Below are 19,211 nucleotides of genomic sequence, written 5' to 3' on the forward strand. Positions count from 1 at the left end.
AGAAACAACATCACTAAGCAAAATCATTCCGAGTACCAATCACCGTATTGACCAGAGCATCACCAGAAGCCCAGGCAGCTGCTTCAACGTTGTTGGGATAGCCATAGATCCTCAAGGAGAGTGCACCCCAAACATTGAAGTTGGGATCCCAGAAAGCGCTGCCGGATTGACCACCAGCTACATCGCTGTCACTGTACTACATGGTTGTCAGCGCATGTTTCTAAGAGATCTGCCTGGAAAATGCCTCACAAATGGACCAGTGCTGTCACAGGTGAACTGAGCGTGTGGCCCTGGGTTGGGAATGCCGTTTCCATCCCTGGAGAAAGAGACAAGTCAGCGATGTGGGTCCTCGAGATATGGTCGACTACTCACTGCCGATATGGCCGAGCGCCGTTATCACGGTCACCTGGATAACCCATTGTCTCGAAGTAGCCTTCCTTGTTATAATGGTTCGTGTCAGGCACAACGGCTCCAAAGTAACCCAGGTTATCGCCCAGGCGCTGGTCGATGATCATGATGGCAAAGTCGCATTTCGTCACGCAGTCACCATCACCGCAGCCTTCGGTAGTCACGGCCGTGGTGACTTGAGCGCTTCCAACTGGACCGGGACCATTGTCAAAGCCGGGCGAGAATGTTACGGACGAACCATCCGTCGGCACGCAGTGATGGGCGGTAAGAACGTGGCGAGGCCCGATCAACGAGCCCGAGCAAAAGACTCCGCTGGACCACTGGATTTTGCCCACGATCCGCCATGGATAGTCTGACTGATCTGTGAATTCGTATCGGTCATCAGGTCCATTTGTCCGCCTCTGGTGTGCTGTGCCTCTTGAAGAAGGAGCTGTGAGGTTATGGCTAGGATTGATCAACGTATGGAGGGTCTGTGCGTGTTGGGTCACTATTTGAGGGGCGACGTCGTTGGCAGAAGAGACGTGGACGTAATCGGGATCGAAGCCCAGTAGGTTGGTGGTTGACGGATTGGTTCGTTGCTCGACAGGAATGCTGTATGCGACAGATATAAGCATGGCGGCTGCCATTGCTGCGGAAGATAGATGAGGCATGATGGTCCTGTCGACTGATCTTGTCAAGTTGGAGTAGCTGGAAATGCTGGCTTTGATACTGACCGAGACAACGAAGACACAGCAACTAATATATACAATGACAGATCTCCCACCCTCTGCTAGCCCTCTCGACAAAACATTCATGTACTTTGATCAGGCGGACAGTACAGTGCAGCGCCGAGACCCAATCTTTCCGCTCTCACCACCATATGTCCGTTAGGCTGAAGTCAAGTTAGAAGATCCCGCCTTCCTCCACCCTCCTCAACACCCACCTATACCTCTTTCCAGCCCAGTGCCGTCGTTATGAGCCAGTCGGACACCGTAAGGAATTGAGAGGTTCCGTTTCCGCGCATGTTTAAGGACTAGTAGATGTTCTTCATACTGCATGCATATGCCAGTTGAAGGGCGGGTTGTGCATGGCGTTGATGTGTTGCAATATGTGGTGACATTCCTCTTCCTCAAAAGTAGACTGCTGGCAAGCTCAGCCTGGCCTTTTCGCTGCTTAGGCTGGCGAGGGCTCAGATCGGCACAGTATTAATGCACGAGGTCGTCAAACAAGGTTGGAGATATTGTCAGTCTAGAAGCGTTTTGGAATGGCTGTCGGAAAGCTCATCCAAAGTAGAAGGTGTTATGTCTCGAAGCAACCATGGTTAACACTCTGATCTGCGTTGTGTTTCTTGGCAGGCGGCAAGCTGCACCAAGCTTTGATGTTGGTAGGTCAACGCTTCACAAGCGAGTTCTCAGTCATCTCCATACATACTCCCGGACTTTGACAAGTAGAAGCGTCTTCGGAAGCGGGCTGGAAGTGCTCCAACCTTCGTCTAAATTGGGTTGTCTCGCCTACACCGGTGGGATCATACGTGAGGGTCCTGGCAGGAAAGCAGTTCGAGTTGGTGATCGGCCACGTACAGTTCCTCGGCCACCTGACTGCATGTGGTTCATGCAGAACTAAACCAGCTCCATGTGGGAGGATCAAGTTGGGGGCCATTGATGTTGCCTGAGGCACATTCACATGAGTGCCAAGCCGCAAGTGAATGTTGGGCTGGCGTGACCTTCAAGTGCCAGGCTCGTCGAATGTCCACCTTCCGCGACTGCTTCTCCTGCAGCATACCAACTTGATTGCTGAACATCGCTCAGACTCGAGTAACTTGGGCCGAGGTACTTCAGCTCCGATCAAGCTGGAGCTGCAGGCTTTGTTGCATGCAGTTGATCGACCACTGCGACTGATTGTGCTTAAATCTTTCATGATTAGACTCCATACCAAGGTGAGAAGAGTCCTGTTTTTGTGTATCGTGCGATGTCAAGAGAAGACCAGTGTAGATGAAAAACACATTCGACCAAAGTCCATGACCTCGCCTTGCCGACCCAGACGCCAGGCATCGAGAGGCAACAGCATCGAATGGAGTATCACAGTCGGTTATTTGACCTCGATGAACTTCGGTCGGTATCGTGACTTGGACGATTCCTGGCCATGTTGTAGACTGTACTCTCTGAATGATGCAACAATGGGGTCATGGCTGATCAATGTTGTTTCAGGTCAGTATGGCAACCGTTTGCCAAGGGGGCAAAATTGGCGTGCAGAAGGTATGTGCCACATGAGCGAGGAGATCGTAGCAGAGAACCACTGCAGTAAAGCTTGTTTCGAGGAGGAGCCGAACAAGATGTATTCGTCGACCGAGCGACTCCGACGGACCTCTCGCATTGTCCACTCTCTCCATGGTATCTACATCACCAACTTCAGGTTCTTACCCTACGCAAACGTGATTTTTCGGTGAGACCTGGACTTTGGTATGATGGTAGGACCGGTAAGAACTTTAGGCTGATCTTGTCCGCTTCTTGCAGGATCCCACTAGGCGATGAAGTAGGCGTATAGAGATCCATTGCTTTAACGGTGGGTTGCTCGATCGATTTCCTGGCTGGGGACATATCACCAGTTCACTGGCATGAGCAGGATCAACGTGTGGTATGTTGTAAGGTGTGTTGGTGTCTATGAGGCCGCCTGAATTTGGAAGGTGTGTTCAACCTCTTGCTGTGGTCCCAAGGCGAGATATAAAGGAGCCTGGAAGAGGCATCGTTCAGCTCGCAGCCAAGTACATCAAAGAAACAGCACACACCACTACAAGATGAAATTCTCCATCACCGGCCTCTCCATCACTCTCTGCGCGGCATTGGTCGGCGCATCACCTATGCCGAGCGACGAAGTAGACGGAGCAGACACTGTGGATGAAAACATCCATATCGAGATGCGGGTGTACTCGTTCGGAGGGTGTCTACGTGAGAACACGCAGGGGACGGGGGTCCGAGATGGGGCGCGATGGGCCGTCTCGGAGCAGGCCTGCCAGAGCGTGACCAACGCTGGATCGGTGTGGCCGACCATCATCGTCCCACCGGACACATGCCCATGCTTCCCAATTGCGTGGTCCGGGACGAATTGTCACGGCGAGAAGTGGGTTTTGGACGAGGGCATGTGCAACAGTCGGCTGTTTGGCTCCTTGTCCGTCGAATGCTTCCCGGCGGAAGGGCCGTGTCCACCACCGCTTCCTTGGCCACCAAAACTGAATTAGGGGGGAACGAGCATGAACAGATGTTGGAGGTGGAGGAAGGGGAGTAGTGAATGGTGGTGAGCAGTGAATGGTGGTGAGCTTTGATTAGAATTTGATGACAGCAGCCAATCAAAAGCTAAGCGGCATGCGAAGCACTTCAGATTTGCAGCCTGTGCAGCCATAGTCAGTCTTTCTCTCCCGCACATTCCACCATGTAGTTTCCCAGCAGCGGTAAGCCAACCAACACACCCCCATGGCGGCGCAGAGCAACAGCTTCTACGACCTCAACGTCCCGTGGCAGCCCACCGACGACGTCTCGCGCACCCTCGCCTTTGCGCAGGAGCTGGGCTACAGTGTCGTCGCTCTGAACCACACCATCTATGGCAAGCTGCCTGCCGATCTGGTATGGCTTGCAACATCGATTGATCTGATTTCAAAGGCTGATTTCTGAATAGAAGAGTCCCATCCCGAACCCCCTCCCCGCCAAAGACACCCCCAGCAAGCTCACCGTCCTCCGTCGCGTCACCCTCGTCCTCACCGAAACGCATCAGAACGCTCGACTGGCTGCCCTCGCCAAGGAGTACGATCTGCTCGCCCTACGACCCGTCGATGAACGCACCTTTCAGCTGGCCTGCGGTTCGCTAGACTGCGACATCATCTCGCTTGACCTGACCCAGCGACTCTCTTTCTTCTTTAAGTACAAGACCCTGAGCGAAGCCATCAAATCGGGGAAGCGCTTTGAGTTGAGCTATTCTCAAGGCTTGCTTGGCGATGCCACCGCTCGCCGCAATCTCATCAGCAATGCCACCCAGCTTATAAGAGCGAGTAGAGCGAGGGGTTTGATCATAACCTCTGAATCCAAAGCCGGTGCAGTGGGGCTGCGAGGGCCATGGGATGCCATCAATCTGGCTGCTGTGTGGGGATTGGGTCAGGAACGCGGGCACGAGGGTATGAGCAAGGAGGCGAGAGGCGTGGTGGTCAGGGCCAAGTTGAAGAGGACGAGCTATCGCGGTGTTGTTGATGTGGTATACGGTGGCGGGGATTGAGGATCATATCGGATGCAGTGCGCGTCGCGGATCATTTGCCCCACCGTGAGGGCGACTTCCAGGCGTGTGTTCCAACGATTGCAACCTCGAAACCAATCTCAGCGCCTACGCTTGGAAACTGCCGCCCTTCAAGGGAGTGGTATCTGTCTTCAGGCAGTGCTCGAGTCACAGAGTGTTGCTCCTTGCCAAATCTGCGAAGTTCTTACGATGAAGGAAGCAGACTCGTGCCACAGGTGTTAAGCACCGAGAAGCCGGTCTACATCCATCATGAACGGGTTTGGTGATGGTGGTGAGACATATTTGACATTGCGTGAACAATGCAAGTCTCGCCAGGGGAGGAACAACAGAACATGTCGGTTAAGTCCATGCACAACAAAAGCTTCTACCGACTCATCGCGTTCCTCTTCAATCCCTTCGTACCCTCGTCGCCCCGCTCGGAGTGGAACGCTGGGCAAGGTCATCCCTCATGTTCGCGCTCATAGTCCGCAATGCTTAGACAGCTCAAGAATACTGCGGGCAGACGTTCCACCACGCCTGCGTCATTAAGCAACAAATTTTCCAACTTCAAAAGCCGACGTCTCCACAGAGCTCCCCGTGGTGAATCCTGGTGCCCCTCACCCGACGTTTTACCCTCGTCTCGAGGACACGAAGCACTTCGACTTCACCTCTTCGGCTTCTTCGACGTTCTTATTCGTGAAGCGCCGGCTTCTAGTCCGAAACCTGTGGGCCTCTGATGGAGACGATGATGGCATATGGATCGCAAACGACAAGACGCCGTGCGAGTACAAATGGGAAGAAGTATGTCTCGGCTTCAATATCTGTTGCTACCGCCGTTGCTGCTCTTCGTATCGTTCTGGATCTGCAGGATGAAATTTCTTAACGCAGCAGCTCTCTTGCCTGCTCTGCCTGTCTTTGCCTCTCCGGCTGGCATATGGAAGCACCACGGAAATGTCTGCGTGGTGAAAGCCTCTGGCACGAATGATTCCGCCCCGGCTATTGTCGAAGCTTTCCAGCGGTGTGGTCATAATTCGGCCGACGATCGCGGCAGGATCATCTTCACCAATGAGACATATCATGTCAAGTCTGTCATGAATACGACCGGCTTGTCCAATGTCGATATTGAGCTTCACGGAACGCTGCTCTGGGACACAAACATTCCTTACTGGTTAAACCACAGCCTACCGGTTGGATATCAGAATCAGTCTTCAGCTTGGCTGTTTGGCGGTGATGGAATCAGGTGGGATGGGTTTGGAGTGGGTACCTTGGATGGAAATGGGCAAGTTTGGTATGTTCTCGTCTCTTCACCTCGATGAGATGAGAGGTCTGATTTCATCAGGTACGACTTCATCAACGGTACGAACAATTACCCAGGCCGTCCTCACCAGATCACGATAACCGGAACCAAGGACAGCATCTTCGATTCCACCCGCTTTGTCCAAAGCCAGATGTGGACAATGACCATCATCCATTCCCAGAATATCCTTCTCGAAGACATCTACGTAAACTCAACCGACACGAAACAGCAAGTCGGCTTTGAATTTTCCTCTCTCAACACGGATGGGGCAGACACAGTATATGCTGACAACATTACTTTCCGCGGCTGGACCGTCGACAATGGAGACGATTCGATCAGTACGAAGGCCAACAGCACTAATATTCTCATCGAGGACTGCGATTTCTATACTGGACTGGGCGTCGCAATCGGCAGCATCGGACAGTACGATGGTGCCTATGAAATCGTGGAGAATGTCACCGCTCGCAACATCACAATCAACGATATGCGCTATGGCGCCTACTTCAAGACCTGGACTGGCGTCAGTAGTGGCTATCCACCAAATGGCGGCGGGGGCGGTCTTGGCTATGCAGCGAATGTGACATTGGAGGATTTTGTGCTGAAGAATGCGAGTGGCATCCTTGCGGTGACGCAATGTACGAGCTACAATTCTGCCAGTGGCAACTGCGATACATCGGAGTTCAACATTCGGGACTTGACGCTCAGAAACTGGACTGGCACGACTACTAGTGGAGTGATGGCCGATGTGCAGTGCAGTGCCGCGAGTCCCTGCACCGGCATCGTGATTGATGAGATGGACGGGATCGTTACTACGACCAACAGTACTGTTCCGGATATCTACCTCTGCGATTCAGTCGTGGATCCAAATGGATTCAATTGCACTGGGAAGCCATGGGAGGAGAATCCGCGGAGATGATGCATGCCGATCTAGAACTCAGAAGAATCTCGTTGATCGCAGTCGGGTGGAAATCGCGGGCATTTTGCTTCGAGTAGACAAGAAGACCTAGAACAGTTTGAATAGTGAATGGAACCCGAGCGTATCTGGCATTTGAGTATGTGAGATCGTCTCACCCGACTTGCACCAAGTCCCGCTCCTTCCCCGTTTGTGTGGGAATTTCGGCGCTAGCGGGCTTGGCAAGCGACGCCGGACACAACATTGGGCGCGTCGCGACATTCAACCTCCCTTAGACAAACGAAAACGATAGTGAGTTGAATATGCGATCGGTAGAGATATGTTGGCTGACATGCATCTAGCAAAATGGCACCAAGCGATTTCTTGAATTACTTGAGGGCCAACCCGACCCCGGCAGCAATGCCACCCAACGATGAGGCTCAGCGACGCAGCGAAGAGCTGGTCGCCCTCAGAGGTGTCCTCGGAGACACCAAGGCGTGTCAAATCGCCCATGAAGAGGCAGAGCAAGAAGACCTCGCGGACCTCGAAGCTGCTCGCCACGACCATGAGCAACGTCGTGGATATCTCCTTCACGACGTTGGCTCAACCGCGGCTCGACAGGGCATACGAAAGTCCGTCAGCAACATTCGGCGAAGCCGCAAGGAGAACTTCCGCCGAGGTACGCAGCTGCTCGCCTCTCAGGACGACGACATGGCCGACGATGCGACGCCAAAAGCCCTTCCGCCTGCGGCCCTCCCAAAGGCCAAATCCAAGACTCCCGTTCTCAAGAGCATGGACAAGAGCAAGGGAGAGCATCGTGCTCCGGCGCCAACGGCTCCTTGGGCAGGTTTCAACCAGAAATCTGCTATCCAGGAGGCGAACGCCAAAGCAGCGAAGAAGGCAAACGGCCCCGCACCGTCGCCAGCCACCACCACCACCACCAAAGCACCAGAGCCCTCAGAGTTTGGGGGGAACCCTGAAGTTACAGCAGGCTGCCAGGCCTTTTGGACCGGGCAGGCCTGCAACGGCGATTGCAACCAGAGCCATGACTTTCCTTTCCAGGTTAGGTATCTCTGGGAGCTTAATCGCCAGAACTTCCCCTCCGGCTCGCTCCAGGAGAAAGCGTCCGTTCTAGTCATGAACGGCACCCATCGCTGGCCAGCAAGTGTGCTCGCCGACATGGCGAGACCGCCTCTGCGCCGCCAAAATCGCGGTGAGCCATGCAAGTTCTTCTGGAGTAGAGGCTCGTGCAAAAACGGTCGAAACTGCGCACACGGCCACGTTACCTTCGAGGAGGAGTCTTACAAAGACCTCGCTCTGCTCTATTCTCAAGGTAACCTCAGCCGTTTGGCTGAAAAGACTCTGGAGGATCGTTGCAAGCTTGAGGGATGGACGGATAATCTAAAGGCGCTCCGTAACAGCAAGGACGTTCGCCTACGGATGTCCAGGCAGCCGTCGCCGCCCCCTCCTCTCTCAGCCAAGCAACAGCGCGCCAACGCGATGCTGCAGAATCAGCTGGACCTCAATCGGCGTGCCAAGGCACGTGGATGTCCCCAGTAGAGGCACTGTTTCTGCGATCCTCCTCTGTCGTGCTATCGACCCGGTGGTATGGCCGCCAACTACACCCTCGACCAACATGGTCATCACTTTCAGACTCGCTGTTCACATACAGCTTCAACTTTCAGACTCGCTATTCACATACAGCTTCAACTTTCAGACTCGCTGTTCGCATACAGCTTCAACTTTCGGACTCGCTGTTCACATACAGCTCCATATTCCAGATGCCGGCCAAGCCACACAGCGCACTTCGACATCATCTCGTCCAGGCCGTCCAGGCCGTCCAGGTCGCCCAGGCTTGGGACACCTCCAAGTCAACCAACAACGGCCATGGCCAACAGGCCCCAGCAGCGGACTTACTGCTCGAATGCAGCTTCATTTTGCCTGTCGGGACTGGACTCGGCGGCTCCATTTGGGCTGATTCAACCTTTATCGCGCTCATCACCGAGTACTGCCCGCCATCCTGCTGCGGAGAGTTCAACCACAAGCATCAAAGCTCCCATGCTCTCCCACGTCGACGACGGCATTGGAGTCGAGGCCCAAGCATCAGTACATGCCAATCCTGCAGAGATCAACAGCAATATGAACAAAGACATGACATACACCGTCGATTTCACCGGGATGTCGTGGTCCAGGAACCGAGCGGACTGGAAACAATTGCTGCAATGGAAAGCATCGACGACCAGTACGGGCTGTTCTATTGAGCCTCTCACGCCCACAATTCTAAATACACGACGCACTCTTGCATTGTCACGGACTTCCTGCATGACTTCCTGCAACCCAGGCAAGGCCTTATACCCGCACAGCAAGACGAGACATCATCAACGAAAGCCCAGACACCATCGCCAGCCTCGAGACTTCGGCATTACCCAGCGGCCCAGACAGTCTCTCGGCAGATTCGCGAATCATCCTGCAAACTACGTACAGCCTGTCAAGCACAGACGAGTCACTTCCTCCATCTGACACCCCACAACTATCCAAACCGCACTTTGGGATATCAAAGCCCTCTCAGACGTTTGCTGAGATGGAGACGCGTTCATCAAAGCCGAAGCACCAAGCAATATATTGTCACCATGGAAGTCATCACCGTTGCTTGACAGCCTCTGCCACACAGACTCAACGTCCGCAGACTAGATATCCACATCAACGAACACGCCGTCGACCAATGCCACAGAAGGACCATTGATTCATTTGTCCCAGTTGTTGGCCTTTTTCTACGCCATCTGCATCGGCACAAGTCAATGCTCACACAACGTCACCCACTCGTGGCTTCTGCAACGGAGGACCACTACTGCCGGTTCAGTCACAACGTTGGCAATATCTAAGGCATCATTCCAAAGCTCGATCTGATTCTGGGGATGCATTGAAGCTCCAATCGATCCGCCCTGTCCCTGAAATCGATCATGAAATCGACTCCATGGGCTCTGTTCGCGAAAGGCAAGCATCTGGGTCGCCATATACCCCGAGCGGTGCGAGGCCCAAACACCACACGAGCTTCAACTCGCCCTCCCACTCGTCGAATCTTCCGGGTCTTCCAGAGCCTGCAAGAATGCAACCGTTCACTGGCAAATCACACGCGCACCAGGATTATTGGTACTTGGGAGAAGCCGTAATCAGGGGTTCGCAAGCAACAACGAAGAGGGTGGGATCCACTGCCATTCACTTGCAGTTCGACGGATTCTCAGACCGTGTGCATTGAATCAATATTCCACGCCAATGGCCAGAAACCGACACTCTAGCCTGCTATGTCGACATGGGCTGATGCAGATGCTCCCGAATATCCGCTATTCAACCGAGGAACCCGTCCAGTTGTCGCGTGGCGTTCTGCTCGATGTTCATCCTATACCACCGAGAAGACAGCCCAACCAGACAACATCACTGGCTTCAGCAATATTGGGACGTCGACAATATGACCTGTCAATAACCACACCAAGAACGGTCGTTGTGGTGCAGCTGCTGAGTGCGATCCGCCTTGAATACGACTGCCATGCCACTATCGAACGGCAGCGACTCCGCTCGTGCACAACATATTTATGCGCCTAAACTTCGATCGAACCATTCCCAAACAAGCATTCAGGATTCTCAGGTACACATGCGCTGCATCGGCCGATGTCTATTCGGACTGGACGGCCACCAGACCCAAGCACATCATCAAGAAACCTCTCGACATTGGTGCATTCGAAACCACGGCCGCCGCAACTCCGACCGCTACATACCTCACTGGACTACATCCTCTACAGCTTCAGGCGCCAGGAATCAATTTCTGTCAATACTTCACGACGCAGTCCGATTCGTGGCAAAAACGAGCCAACAACATCACATGGCGCGAAGTCTGAATACTGAACATGGCTGGTCTTGCGAGACCTTCAGGTTCTCAATGACCAAACGCCCATACACCGAGCCAACGACTAACGGGTCGATGAACTGCATCCCACTTTCACGTTGAACTACTCTGCCCCACAAGGCGCCCACCTTGGCGGGGGAAACAAAGGCCTGGCTCGCTGCACGACGAGCTGTCCAAAGCTCTTTCAGGCACAAGCAGGACGTCAAGCCGCCATGTCGTTCGCGCTTCATCGCGCGCTTCGCTCTGGCGAGTCGGTACGTATATGGATCTTATCGGACGCCAACACAGAAGTGTGAACCGATCTCTCATCATACCACGACATTCATCAGAGCCCTCACCAAGACAACACTGAATCCGGCAACGGACGACACGCAATACATATCGCCTACCTCGCGAAAGGAAAGCCTCATTAGCGCTAGAGAGAGCGTGCCACGGCGTCTGTCTGCAACACCCTTGACGCTCTCGCGGGCATTTGGCCCGAGAGGAACATCATGTGGATGACCGGGTCCTCAACTCTCCCAAACAGGCCAGCATCCAAGCTGTTCGACAGTCGAGGGCTGGACGGAATGGACTTTACCGCTGGCTATCGGCATTCACCCCTGCACGCGGCGTCATCATCAATCGACCAGTCGAACAAAATTTGTATGCTTGGCGAGCAAAGATCAATTTAATCCACTCACATCTACCGAAACAACGGCATTCACGAGCAGACGAGAAACTCAACTCGCACGAAACAAGGCTCGACCGGTACCAACCACAACAAGTCTGACCAGACTGTCTTCTGCCAAATCACAAAACCTCCGTTTTTGCCATGACTGCGAGCGACTACATGACCAGGCCTGGCGAGGAGACATCTTCTCGATTGAGAAGAGGGAGCATGACCTGGCTGGGAGCGGAGGAATTGGTCGCAGTGAGATCTACGACATCTACTCCGAACCAGACTGAAAGCAATCCTTGCTTCCTGCACATGGCAGGCTGTTCGATCAACACAGGATCGCCACTTCCGGTTCCCTCGAATTTTCTATCGGAGGAACTCACGTCTCCTCCTCAAATCAACAGTGGCTGCCGTTGGCTGTCTTAAGTGGCAGATGTATCCTCCGTCCCCATCGAACAAAGAAGAACACCAGATTTTGGGCAGCAAGCTGGTAAACAAAGACCACTGAAGGCGCCGCTCCCGTTTCAATCGCGTTACGAGCGCTCATGCCGTTGCTTCCAGATCCGGCGATGCACTTGACAAAGACGCCCGACGTCAACACATGCTCCATCCGAAACGCCTGAGTCGGAAACGACGACGCTCACCCCAAGCAGTCGTGAGAAACCGCCCCGTATCCACGACACTTTACCAACCGCTGGATTTCCACTTCACCATTCCACTTGCACCCGATTTCCCAGTCAAGGGTAGCATTCGAACACCACCGACGCATGGAACCTCATCCGTCACAGCTACGGTCTATGCAAAGCGGATTCTGCTGCAGCATGGCTTGGTCTAGGTCCGTTTCCTTCAATCATCGGACCTCAACACTTCCACAAACGAGTTGACGGATAGACGAACTCGAGACACGATGCCAAATCAAGCTAACACCGCTCCCGTACACCCCCAGACGCCTCCTCAGACTCAGCCATACGGCATTCCTGATCAATCTCACGAGCGGCCGGTCTCTGACGCTATCAATATCTTTGCTCAACAACTCCGTCACACGTACGAACCCCAAGGGGTGCTGGGGAAGCGCGACCTGAAACGTGCGTTCTGTGAAAGACCCCAAAGCCAAGACCTCATCGGCCATCTTTCCACCAGCTGTCTCGAATGCCTACCACGAGGCCAGTCTTCCGCAGTCACACAAGGAGCCAACGAAAGTCGAACTTCACCCTGCAGAGTTGCTCTGCTTCAGCTCTACCCCTTGAGGAATTCGTCTCCGCTTTGACCAAAGACTTTCACTTCGTCCAATCGACCACAAAACACGCCATGGATCCCCAAACAGCGCATTGTTGTCTCTATGATACCATGTTTCTCTGAGCGGTCTTTGGCATTCAGCGGGCGTCAAGAATGGATGTCCTAGGGCACCGAGACAGGCCAACATCGTCATCAGCAAAGAGCGGGGTTTCACGGCCGTATCACCTTTGGGAGTGTGATGATCGCAACGCAAGTGCGATTGATCAAGAAGAGGGAGAATCTAGCCTCCTGCTGGTTATCATCCAAACGTGCCACGCCACGTCTCAGCAAACACCAACCGAGCCTTCAGCCACAACTCCTCGCCACTACCTAGGTGCCTGGCCGAACACCAGAAACACGGTCGTACACGCGAGCATGGCGGTCCGGGTGCGAGCAGTGACGACGACAATTTAAGACTATTATCAACGTTCATTGTCGAGATTGGCTCTGCAGGACCTTGGGCTGTCGAATCAGCCTCGATCGCGAGACTGCCAGCATCTTCGCCGTATTGGCCTGCAGCAGTATGCACCCCATCCGAGGCCGCCCGCCTTCAAATGCCCACCATGGCAGGCCTACAACCTGAGATTGAGGACGACTTTCTGCAAAAGCTCGGCGAGAAGAGCACCTACAGGCAGTCCACAGCTGCGGACAGCAGTACAAGGTGCACAAGCTCGTCCTGGGCTTGCATTCGAACTGCTTCCTCCGCGGAGACCACCGGCACGCAGTTCGCGGACTTCACGATTGTCAATTGTGGACAGGAGTACAAGGTGCACAGGCTGGTGCTGGGCGTGCATTCGACCTACGTGAACCGGCTGTCGAAAAGCTGTTTTGTTGTTACTGTCCTGCACATCGCGAGTGGCGTCGGGCATTCTAATGTCAGGGCAATATGAAGCTAGCCAGAACCGCATCGTGCCTGAGGAGAACCCCAAGGCAGGAAGCACTTCATTCCGAAGGAGAAAGGATGATTACAGCACGGGGCACGAGTCGAGTCCATCACCGTAACAACCGACCGGATCGCACACGTCAGGACGAGCAATCAAAGTCCGTGCAAAGCAACAGCAACCCGACCCAAAAAGCTGGCGCCTTCACGTTGAAATATATTGTGAAGGTATCGGAAGAAAGAGATTGGTACAAGGGGCTGTTGCAATGGGCTTGGAAGGATTGAAAGTGTGGCAGGCGGTTGGGCCGAAAGAGGGTTGTAATCACACGAGCTGGAGGTGGAGATCTACGCGCGGCATGAGATATCCAAGAGAATGGAAGGGTGGCAGGGCACGGCAACAAACAACTCTCAAACGATTACGGCAAACGCAGGCGGATCTTGACAAGAGGCACGGGCAGCACTGAAACCTATCGGGCGGTTGTGGAAAAGATGGATCTTGCAGAATGAACGACGTGCAAGGAGCATGATACTGTGTCTGCAGGGGACAGAGGAGCACGAACAGGATGAATGGAGCGTTGCTGCTGGACAAAGAAGGACATCGCTTTCGATTCTGAGAGCGCCACGGAGTCATGACCAAACGCCATCTTACGCGGATCGAGACGATGGAAGAAGAAGTGGGAGGGGAAACATGAGAGAGAGGGGGAGGTGAGAAGGATGGGAAGAAGAAGGCGAAGACGGGCAAGGATACAGAGCAGGAGAGGAATGAGAGAAAGAAGAGCAACACCTTGCCAACGTACGGTGCGCCACCATCTCAATCAAGCTACGAGTGGCGAGATCACGCTCGGATCTCACGGACAGTGTCAAGTAGGAGGTATCGACGAGCGACATGCACCGACACCACTCCTCAACGTCGCACGCCCAACGAGAAGATCTGCAAAGGAAGCATCGTCAGCTTTTCGCACCCACGGCGCACGATCAAGGAGCTTGCTGGTGTTTCCATATTGCTGGAAGGCTCGAGCGCAGCGAATCCACAACCATGTTCCAAGCAATGTAGGATGAGCGCAGGCATTACGACGGTCCACGGGTACCTCGAATCACCTGTAGCACGACCGTTACTTGCCGCACTCCTTCTCTTGGGGCAACAATCCACCGGCACTGGGCCCGGGAAATCTCAGAATCGGCGGCAAGACATGCCGTCATGCGAGCATTCAGCGGTATGCGGTGCTTCGTCCAGCTTTTGGCTTCGTTCAAATCAGATGGTATGTATGGTCAACTGTTCACTTGACCCCAGCGCCATCACTAACACGGATTCAGATATCGCGATAATGGGTGGACACGGCGAAGGCGCTTTTCGTGTGGGTATGGGAACGACTGCTCGTCCATTTGGAAAGGCTGACAGTCGTCCGAGGCAGCCATTCCGGAAGAGTCTCCCAACGTCTCAAGAATACTCTGTACCATCGCAGCAACTCACTATGTTTGATGCGAAGGTTCCCGGTAGGTGAGCGACAATTTCTGCCGTTTTCGAGAACTGACAATGAAAATCAGAACAGGCTACCACCTCAGGATTCTGTCGCTTGGTCGCCCTCTCTTCCCGCATCACGTCCCACTGGATCGAGCGTCCGCCATCTTCGTCGCATCGGATCGAGCGCCGCATCTCAACATATGTTGCAAGCAAGAAGTGCACAACGACGCCACGCCTAAATGAGGAGGAGCGCTGGGATGTACAGCTGTCGAGAGCGGGAGGGTCGAAGAAAGAGGGGATTTGGATAATACTGAGATTCAGCCCCAAGTGACTGGGTATATCTGAGAAGACATCTTGGACATTGAGAACTTTTTGGTGCTGTGAAAAGGATCTAGAGCACAAAGACAGTGGTCCTGACAATGGAACGAGAGTTTCACCACATCATGTCGACTCAAATACATCGTACTTTCGATGCCTCTTCCTCACTCCCGATACGCTAACACGCTGCCAAAATGTTCATGTTATCTGGTTTGCCAAAGGGAAGGCGGTTGATTGCGCCAGTCACCCTCGTGCGAATGAGCGACATAACACTTTGATCATCTGTTGCCCCGAATAGGACAAGTAAGTCAACCTCGCAACATTTTCCAGTGATACTGTGCACCTTCCAGATGATAGCCTTGATTCCTAGTCGCAACATCGGATCTGTTCTCTTCGGAAGTGCTGGAAGGGGAAGGTTCAATGGTCGACCCCCTCATTGATCCGAATTCACTCAACTTGACGCTAAAATTCTCGCACCTTCCTCCCTTGACAGCTTCGGCTGTTGCCGGCTTGGCGCCCGAGGCGCGCGACAAACATTTCGCGCGTCGCTTGACTTCACGACCTTCTTCAACAAAACATCAAATCGATTGTACGACGCCCCCAGAGATTCGTGAGCAGTCGCACAGCGTTGCTGACTAGAGATATAGTGAAAATGAATTCCCAACTTGGAAAACGACGTCGCGACGAGCGCGACAACGGCGGCGAAGACCGCAAACCAAAGATGCAGAAGAACGGTGAGTTAAAACATCGCGAGTGTACGGATGAGCAGTCGCTGATGATATCCTAGGCCGGTTCGACGTCCGCGGCAATTGCCTCCACTGCCACCGGCCAGGGCACAAGTGGAGCTTCTGCTGGCAAGAGTGCGAGTGGTGCCACAGCACCCAGCATTCGGCCAACAATGGCGTACGCCCAGCGGTCCCAGTGGGCAATGCCGGACACTGCGTGCCGCTTTTGCGGCAGTATCCCAACTTTTACGAAGAACATGGTCGGTACGTCAGCACACAGACGTTCCAGCATCTCCAGGAGGGGAATGCAGCCATGCTTGTAAGAGATGCGCAGGACCGGGCATACGCGGACGCGGCCGTACCCTACAGGGCCCTGCAGGAGGAGAACGCCCAGCTGCGAGAGCAAGTCGGCCTGCAGCAGGAAACAATCGACGGGCTCGCTGCAGTCACGGGAGTGCAGGATAGGAGGATCGCGCATGGGCGCGTGATCGCCAACGAGCTCCGAGGCTCGTTGGTCACTGCTGATGAGCAAGATGAGCGCACCCACAACTGGTCGTACAACGACGGCCAGCGGGACATGGCCGAGTTTATTGAACAGGAGAACGACGACTTCTTTGCGTCGACGTCTCGCCAAGACTCGCCTGTCCGGGACCGCTCGCCTCCTCTGCGCATCACCGCGCCACACAACAACGGCATCAACACCCGCCGGGATGGCCTGTCTGACGATGCCCGCAACGCCAACTTTGCGGAGTCGCGTCGCGCAGGTCCGTCTGTTGGTGACGAAGGCTACGAATTTCGTGGCGTAGCCTCTCGTCGTGGTGCCAATGCGCGTGGTGGACAAACTCGCGGTGGTGACCGTGGCCACACAACCCGTGGTCGTGGTGGAGTCTCTCGCCGTGGAGCTCCTCGCGGCGGGAAGCAACCTCGTGGTGGCTCTCGCGGCGGCAACAACCATCGTGGGGGTCGCAATCGTCGCTGATTGAGACCTGTCCATCACCATCCCTGCCTCCGGTCTCTCCTCCCGGCCAACATTTTCAGACTTTGCGATTCATCGCATATTTTACTTTTCAGACTTCCTGTTTATACAGGACAAACTTTCAGACTCAGCTCGTAGAAGCTGCCGGACCAGAATCGACATGGACAAGCAACGAGGCGCCCTACTCGACCAGATGTCGTGATCTGGGGTGGAAGACATTCAGCAGGACACTCAGCCTCGCGTCATGGACTGTCATTGCCGACTGGGTCACGCGACTCAAGGAGTAGCAAGGCGCGATATTTGGATGCTTTCGCTCGAGGACAACGCAGCGCACTCGACTCTTCAACTCTATTCCACGATGAGCCGTTTTGTTCTCCATGCCAACCTCATGAACGTCGACACGCATCAAGACGCCAACCAAATCCCAAGGTCCAAAAACGCGCTTTGCACTTGCATCGCGGATCGAACGAGACAACGAGGCTTGGTCCAGACGGACCAATCCTTCGAGCTTGAAGACCAGCACATCTTGAAGCAAGTGCTCCGTCAGCCACCACCGCCACGTCGAATGACAATCTACCATACTTTCGGCTTGTCATGTGGAAACGCACAAGAAGTTCCAGAGACCTCACTGATGCACGCCCGATCTCGATCCTGCAATGCAACTCCGGTTCCAAATACCCTTACTGGTTTGCCCGACAACCTTACCAAACCTCATTCATCTTCACCAGTTGTAGCGCTCTCAATGGGGAATGCTCAGCATTGCTCCGCTCAGAAACGCACATACCAATGCCAACGGCAGAGTGACAACAGTCGGCCAGTGGCTTTGTAAAGACGACAATGCCAAGCTCTCGGCTGGGTGGTGAGATCTCATCTCCTTGCCTCCAACGCTCTATACCTTGCGCGAAGCTGTGATCTGCTGGAAAGCCTTCCCTGATCATGCTCTCATGCCTTTCGTAGCCGATGGCTTTGAGAACCCTAAGTCCCTTGGTCCTTTGACAACATCATACGGTCCTCCACACACAACGACCAAGACAGAGCTTCGACCACACGGCATTCTTCCAGCACAGCACTTACAAGGGGCGCATTCATATTCATCGACTCCATGGCTGGCTCAAGGGGCGACACTTACGACGCGCTCAAAAACGGGCGGACGCGCTGGCAGATATATTGCCTCAACCATGACTCGACAACTGTCCTGACAAATCGCGCGACCTTACTCTGAGACCTTGACGACCGTCTTCGTTCTCGACCACGGCATTTTCAATCACATTCGTCATTGCGAGGGTTCTTACATCCAGCACACTTGGCATCCCACGTCGACTGCGACTCATACAACTCTCTGTTGGACGACTGGCATCCTGCTTGCCAAGGTCATCATACGCTCTGGCCTCGACAACATCATCGTGCTCCTCGTTACGAGTAGGTGGTATCCCAAGACGACCCAGCAAGACACAGCAGGTCCAGGTGTCGATAGAACCCGCCTCGCTCACTCTCGGCATGGCCTTTCATCAGTCCCCTTCAGCATTGGACCGCCGTTGGGATGATCCTAGACGATCACCCTGCCCGAGGCTCGACATCTGCTTCATGAACAAGCTCACGATCGAGACATGCATTTCATTAATCTCCCAATTCGGTCTTCACGAACCTAGCTTGGGGTCAACCTCGCGCCTCATACTTCATTCAAGCGGTCTCAATCACGCGGTCAGCATCACCATTTTGGTCTGCTGGGAACATCACGCACGGGCCTCTGACACTTGCCCTGAAGATCCACTTCGCGCCACGTCAATATCGTCTATCTTCATCATCTTCACAGCACCCTAGATTTTCAATTCGCCTCGCTGTACACGATCCATCTTCAAGAAAGAGACGGAACTGGCATAAGTCAACACACGCTGGGAGCATCACCTCGAGGGAACCCAGTTGGACATGTCGGCGAGGACTCAGTCCAATATGTCCGTATTCTTCTGCCGAAGAAAGAAGATGGCATACGATCTTCATACAATTGAAGCCGTCCGATCACAAACATCTCAATTCGGCTTTGCTGAACAACACCGGCCAGAGCACAGACATCACCGTCCCGCCAGCACGCACCAAGACTCTGGATGTCGTGCTTCTTCCACGTCAAGCCCTTCTACGGCACCACGCCTTTCCATTGGACTTGAAGCGTCTCAACGGACTGGTCTTTG

At 54.0% G+C, this 19,211-nt stretch overlaps 8 protein-coding genes across 8 annotated transcripts; 7 read left to right on the top strand and 1 right to left on the bottom strand.

Moving 5' to 3' along the window:
• Positions 1–13: 13 nt before the first annotated feature.
• Positions 14–1,034, bottom strand: M409DRAFT_25526 (uncharacterized protein; the record flags this gene model as incomplete). The annotated part of the gene is made up of 3 exons (XM_033807733.1): positions 14–196; positions 250–316; positions 373–1,034. 3 exons carry the CDS (start codon positions 1,032–1,034, stop codon positions 14–16), a joined length of 912 nt encoding a protein of 303 aa, XP_033665069.1.
• A 2,147-nt stretch (positions 1,035–3,181) lies between these two features.
• Positions 3,182–3,622, top strand: M409DRAFT_56879 (uncharacterized protein; the record flags this gene model as incomplete). Its single annotated transcript, XM_033813430.1, has 1 exon — positions 3,182–3,622. The coding sequence occupies one exon, from the start codon at positions 3,182–3,184 to the stop codon at positions 3,620–3,622; it is 441 nt and encodes a 146-aa protein (XP_033665070.1).
• Positions 3,623–3,854: 232 nt separating this feature from the next.
• Positions 3,855–4,647, top strand: M409DRAFT_56880 (uncharacterized protein; the record flags this gene model as incomplete). Its single annotated transcript, XM_033813431.1, has 2 exons — positions 3,855–4,004; positions 4,057–4,647. 2 exons carry the CDS (start codon positions 3,855–3,857, stop codon positions 4,645–4,647), a joined length of 741 nt encoding a protein of 246 aa, XP_033665071.1.
• Positions 4,648–5,513: 866 nt separating this feature from the next.
• M409DRAFT_68074 (glycoside hydrolase family 28 protein) lies at positions 5,514–6,857 on the top strand (the record flags this gene model as incomplete). The annotated part of the gene is made up of 2 exons (XM_033817676.1): positions 5,514–5,932; positions 5,984–6,857. The coding sequence occupies 2 exons, from the start codon at positions 5,514–5,516 to the stop codon at positions 6,855–6,857; spliced, it is 1,293 nt and encodes a 430-aa protein (XP_033665072.1).
• A 342-nt stretch (positions 6,858–7,199) lies between these two features.
• On the top strand, positions 7,200–8,393 carry M409DRAFT_25529 (uncharacterized protein; the record flags this gene model as incomplete). Its single annotated transcript, XM_033807734.1, has 1 exon — positions 7,200–8,393. The coding sequence occupies one exon, from the start codon at positions 7,200–7,202 to the stop codon at positions 8,391–8,393; it is 1,194 nt and encodes a 397-aa protein (XP_033665073.1).
• A 4,834-nt stretch (positions 8,394–13,227) lies between these two features.
• Positions 13,228–13,554, top strand: M409DRAFT_25530 (uncharacterized protein; the record flags this gene model as incomplete). The annotated part of the gene is made up of 1 exon (XM_033807735.1): positions 13,228–13,554. The coding sequence occupies one exon, from the start codon at positions 13,228–13,230 to the stop codon at positions 13,552–13,554; it is 327 nt and encodes a 108-aa protein (XP_033665074.1).
• A 1,188-nt stretch (positions 13,555–14,742) lies between these two features.
• M409DRAFT_25531 (uncharacterized protein) lies at positions 14,743–15,249 on the top strand (the record flags this gene model as incomplete). Its single annotated transcript, XM_033807736.1, has 3 exons — positions 14,743–14,803; positions 14,859–15,038; positions 15,095–15,249. The coding sequence occupies 3 exons, from the start codon at positions 14,743–14,745 to the stop codon at positions 15,247–15,249; spliced, it is 396 nt and encodes a 131-aa protein (XP_033665075.1).
• A 495-nt stretch (positions 15,250–15,744) lies between these two features.
• M409DRAFT_56883 (uncharacterized protein) lies at positions 15,745–17,854 on the top strand (the record flags this gene model as incomplete). Its single annotated transcript, XM_033813432.1, has 4 exons — positions 15,745–15,934; positions 15,972–16,058; positions 16,112–17,005; positions 17,313–17,854. The coding sequence occupies 4 exons, from the start codon at positions 15,745–15,747 to the stop codon at positions 17,852–17,854; spliced, it is 1,713 nt and encodes a 570-aa protein (XP_033665076.1).
• Positions 17,855–19,211: the final 1,357 nt, after the last annotated feature.

The sequence above is a fragment of the Zasmidium cellare genome (genome assembly GCF_010093935.1).
Source record: "Zasmidium cellare ATCC 36951 unplaced genomic scaffold M409scaffold_27, whole genome shotgun sequence".
In the NCBI taxonomy this organism is placed as follows: domain Eukaryota; kingdom Fungi; phylum Ascomycota; class Dothideomycetes; order Mycosphaerellales; family Mycosphaerellaceae; genus Zasmidium; species Zasmidium cellare.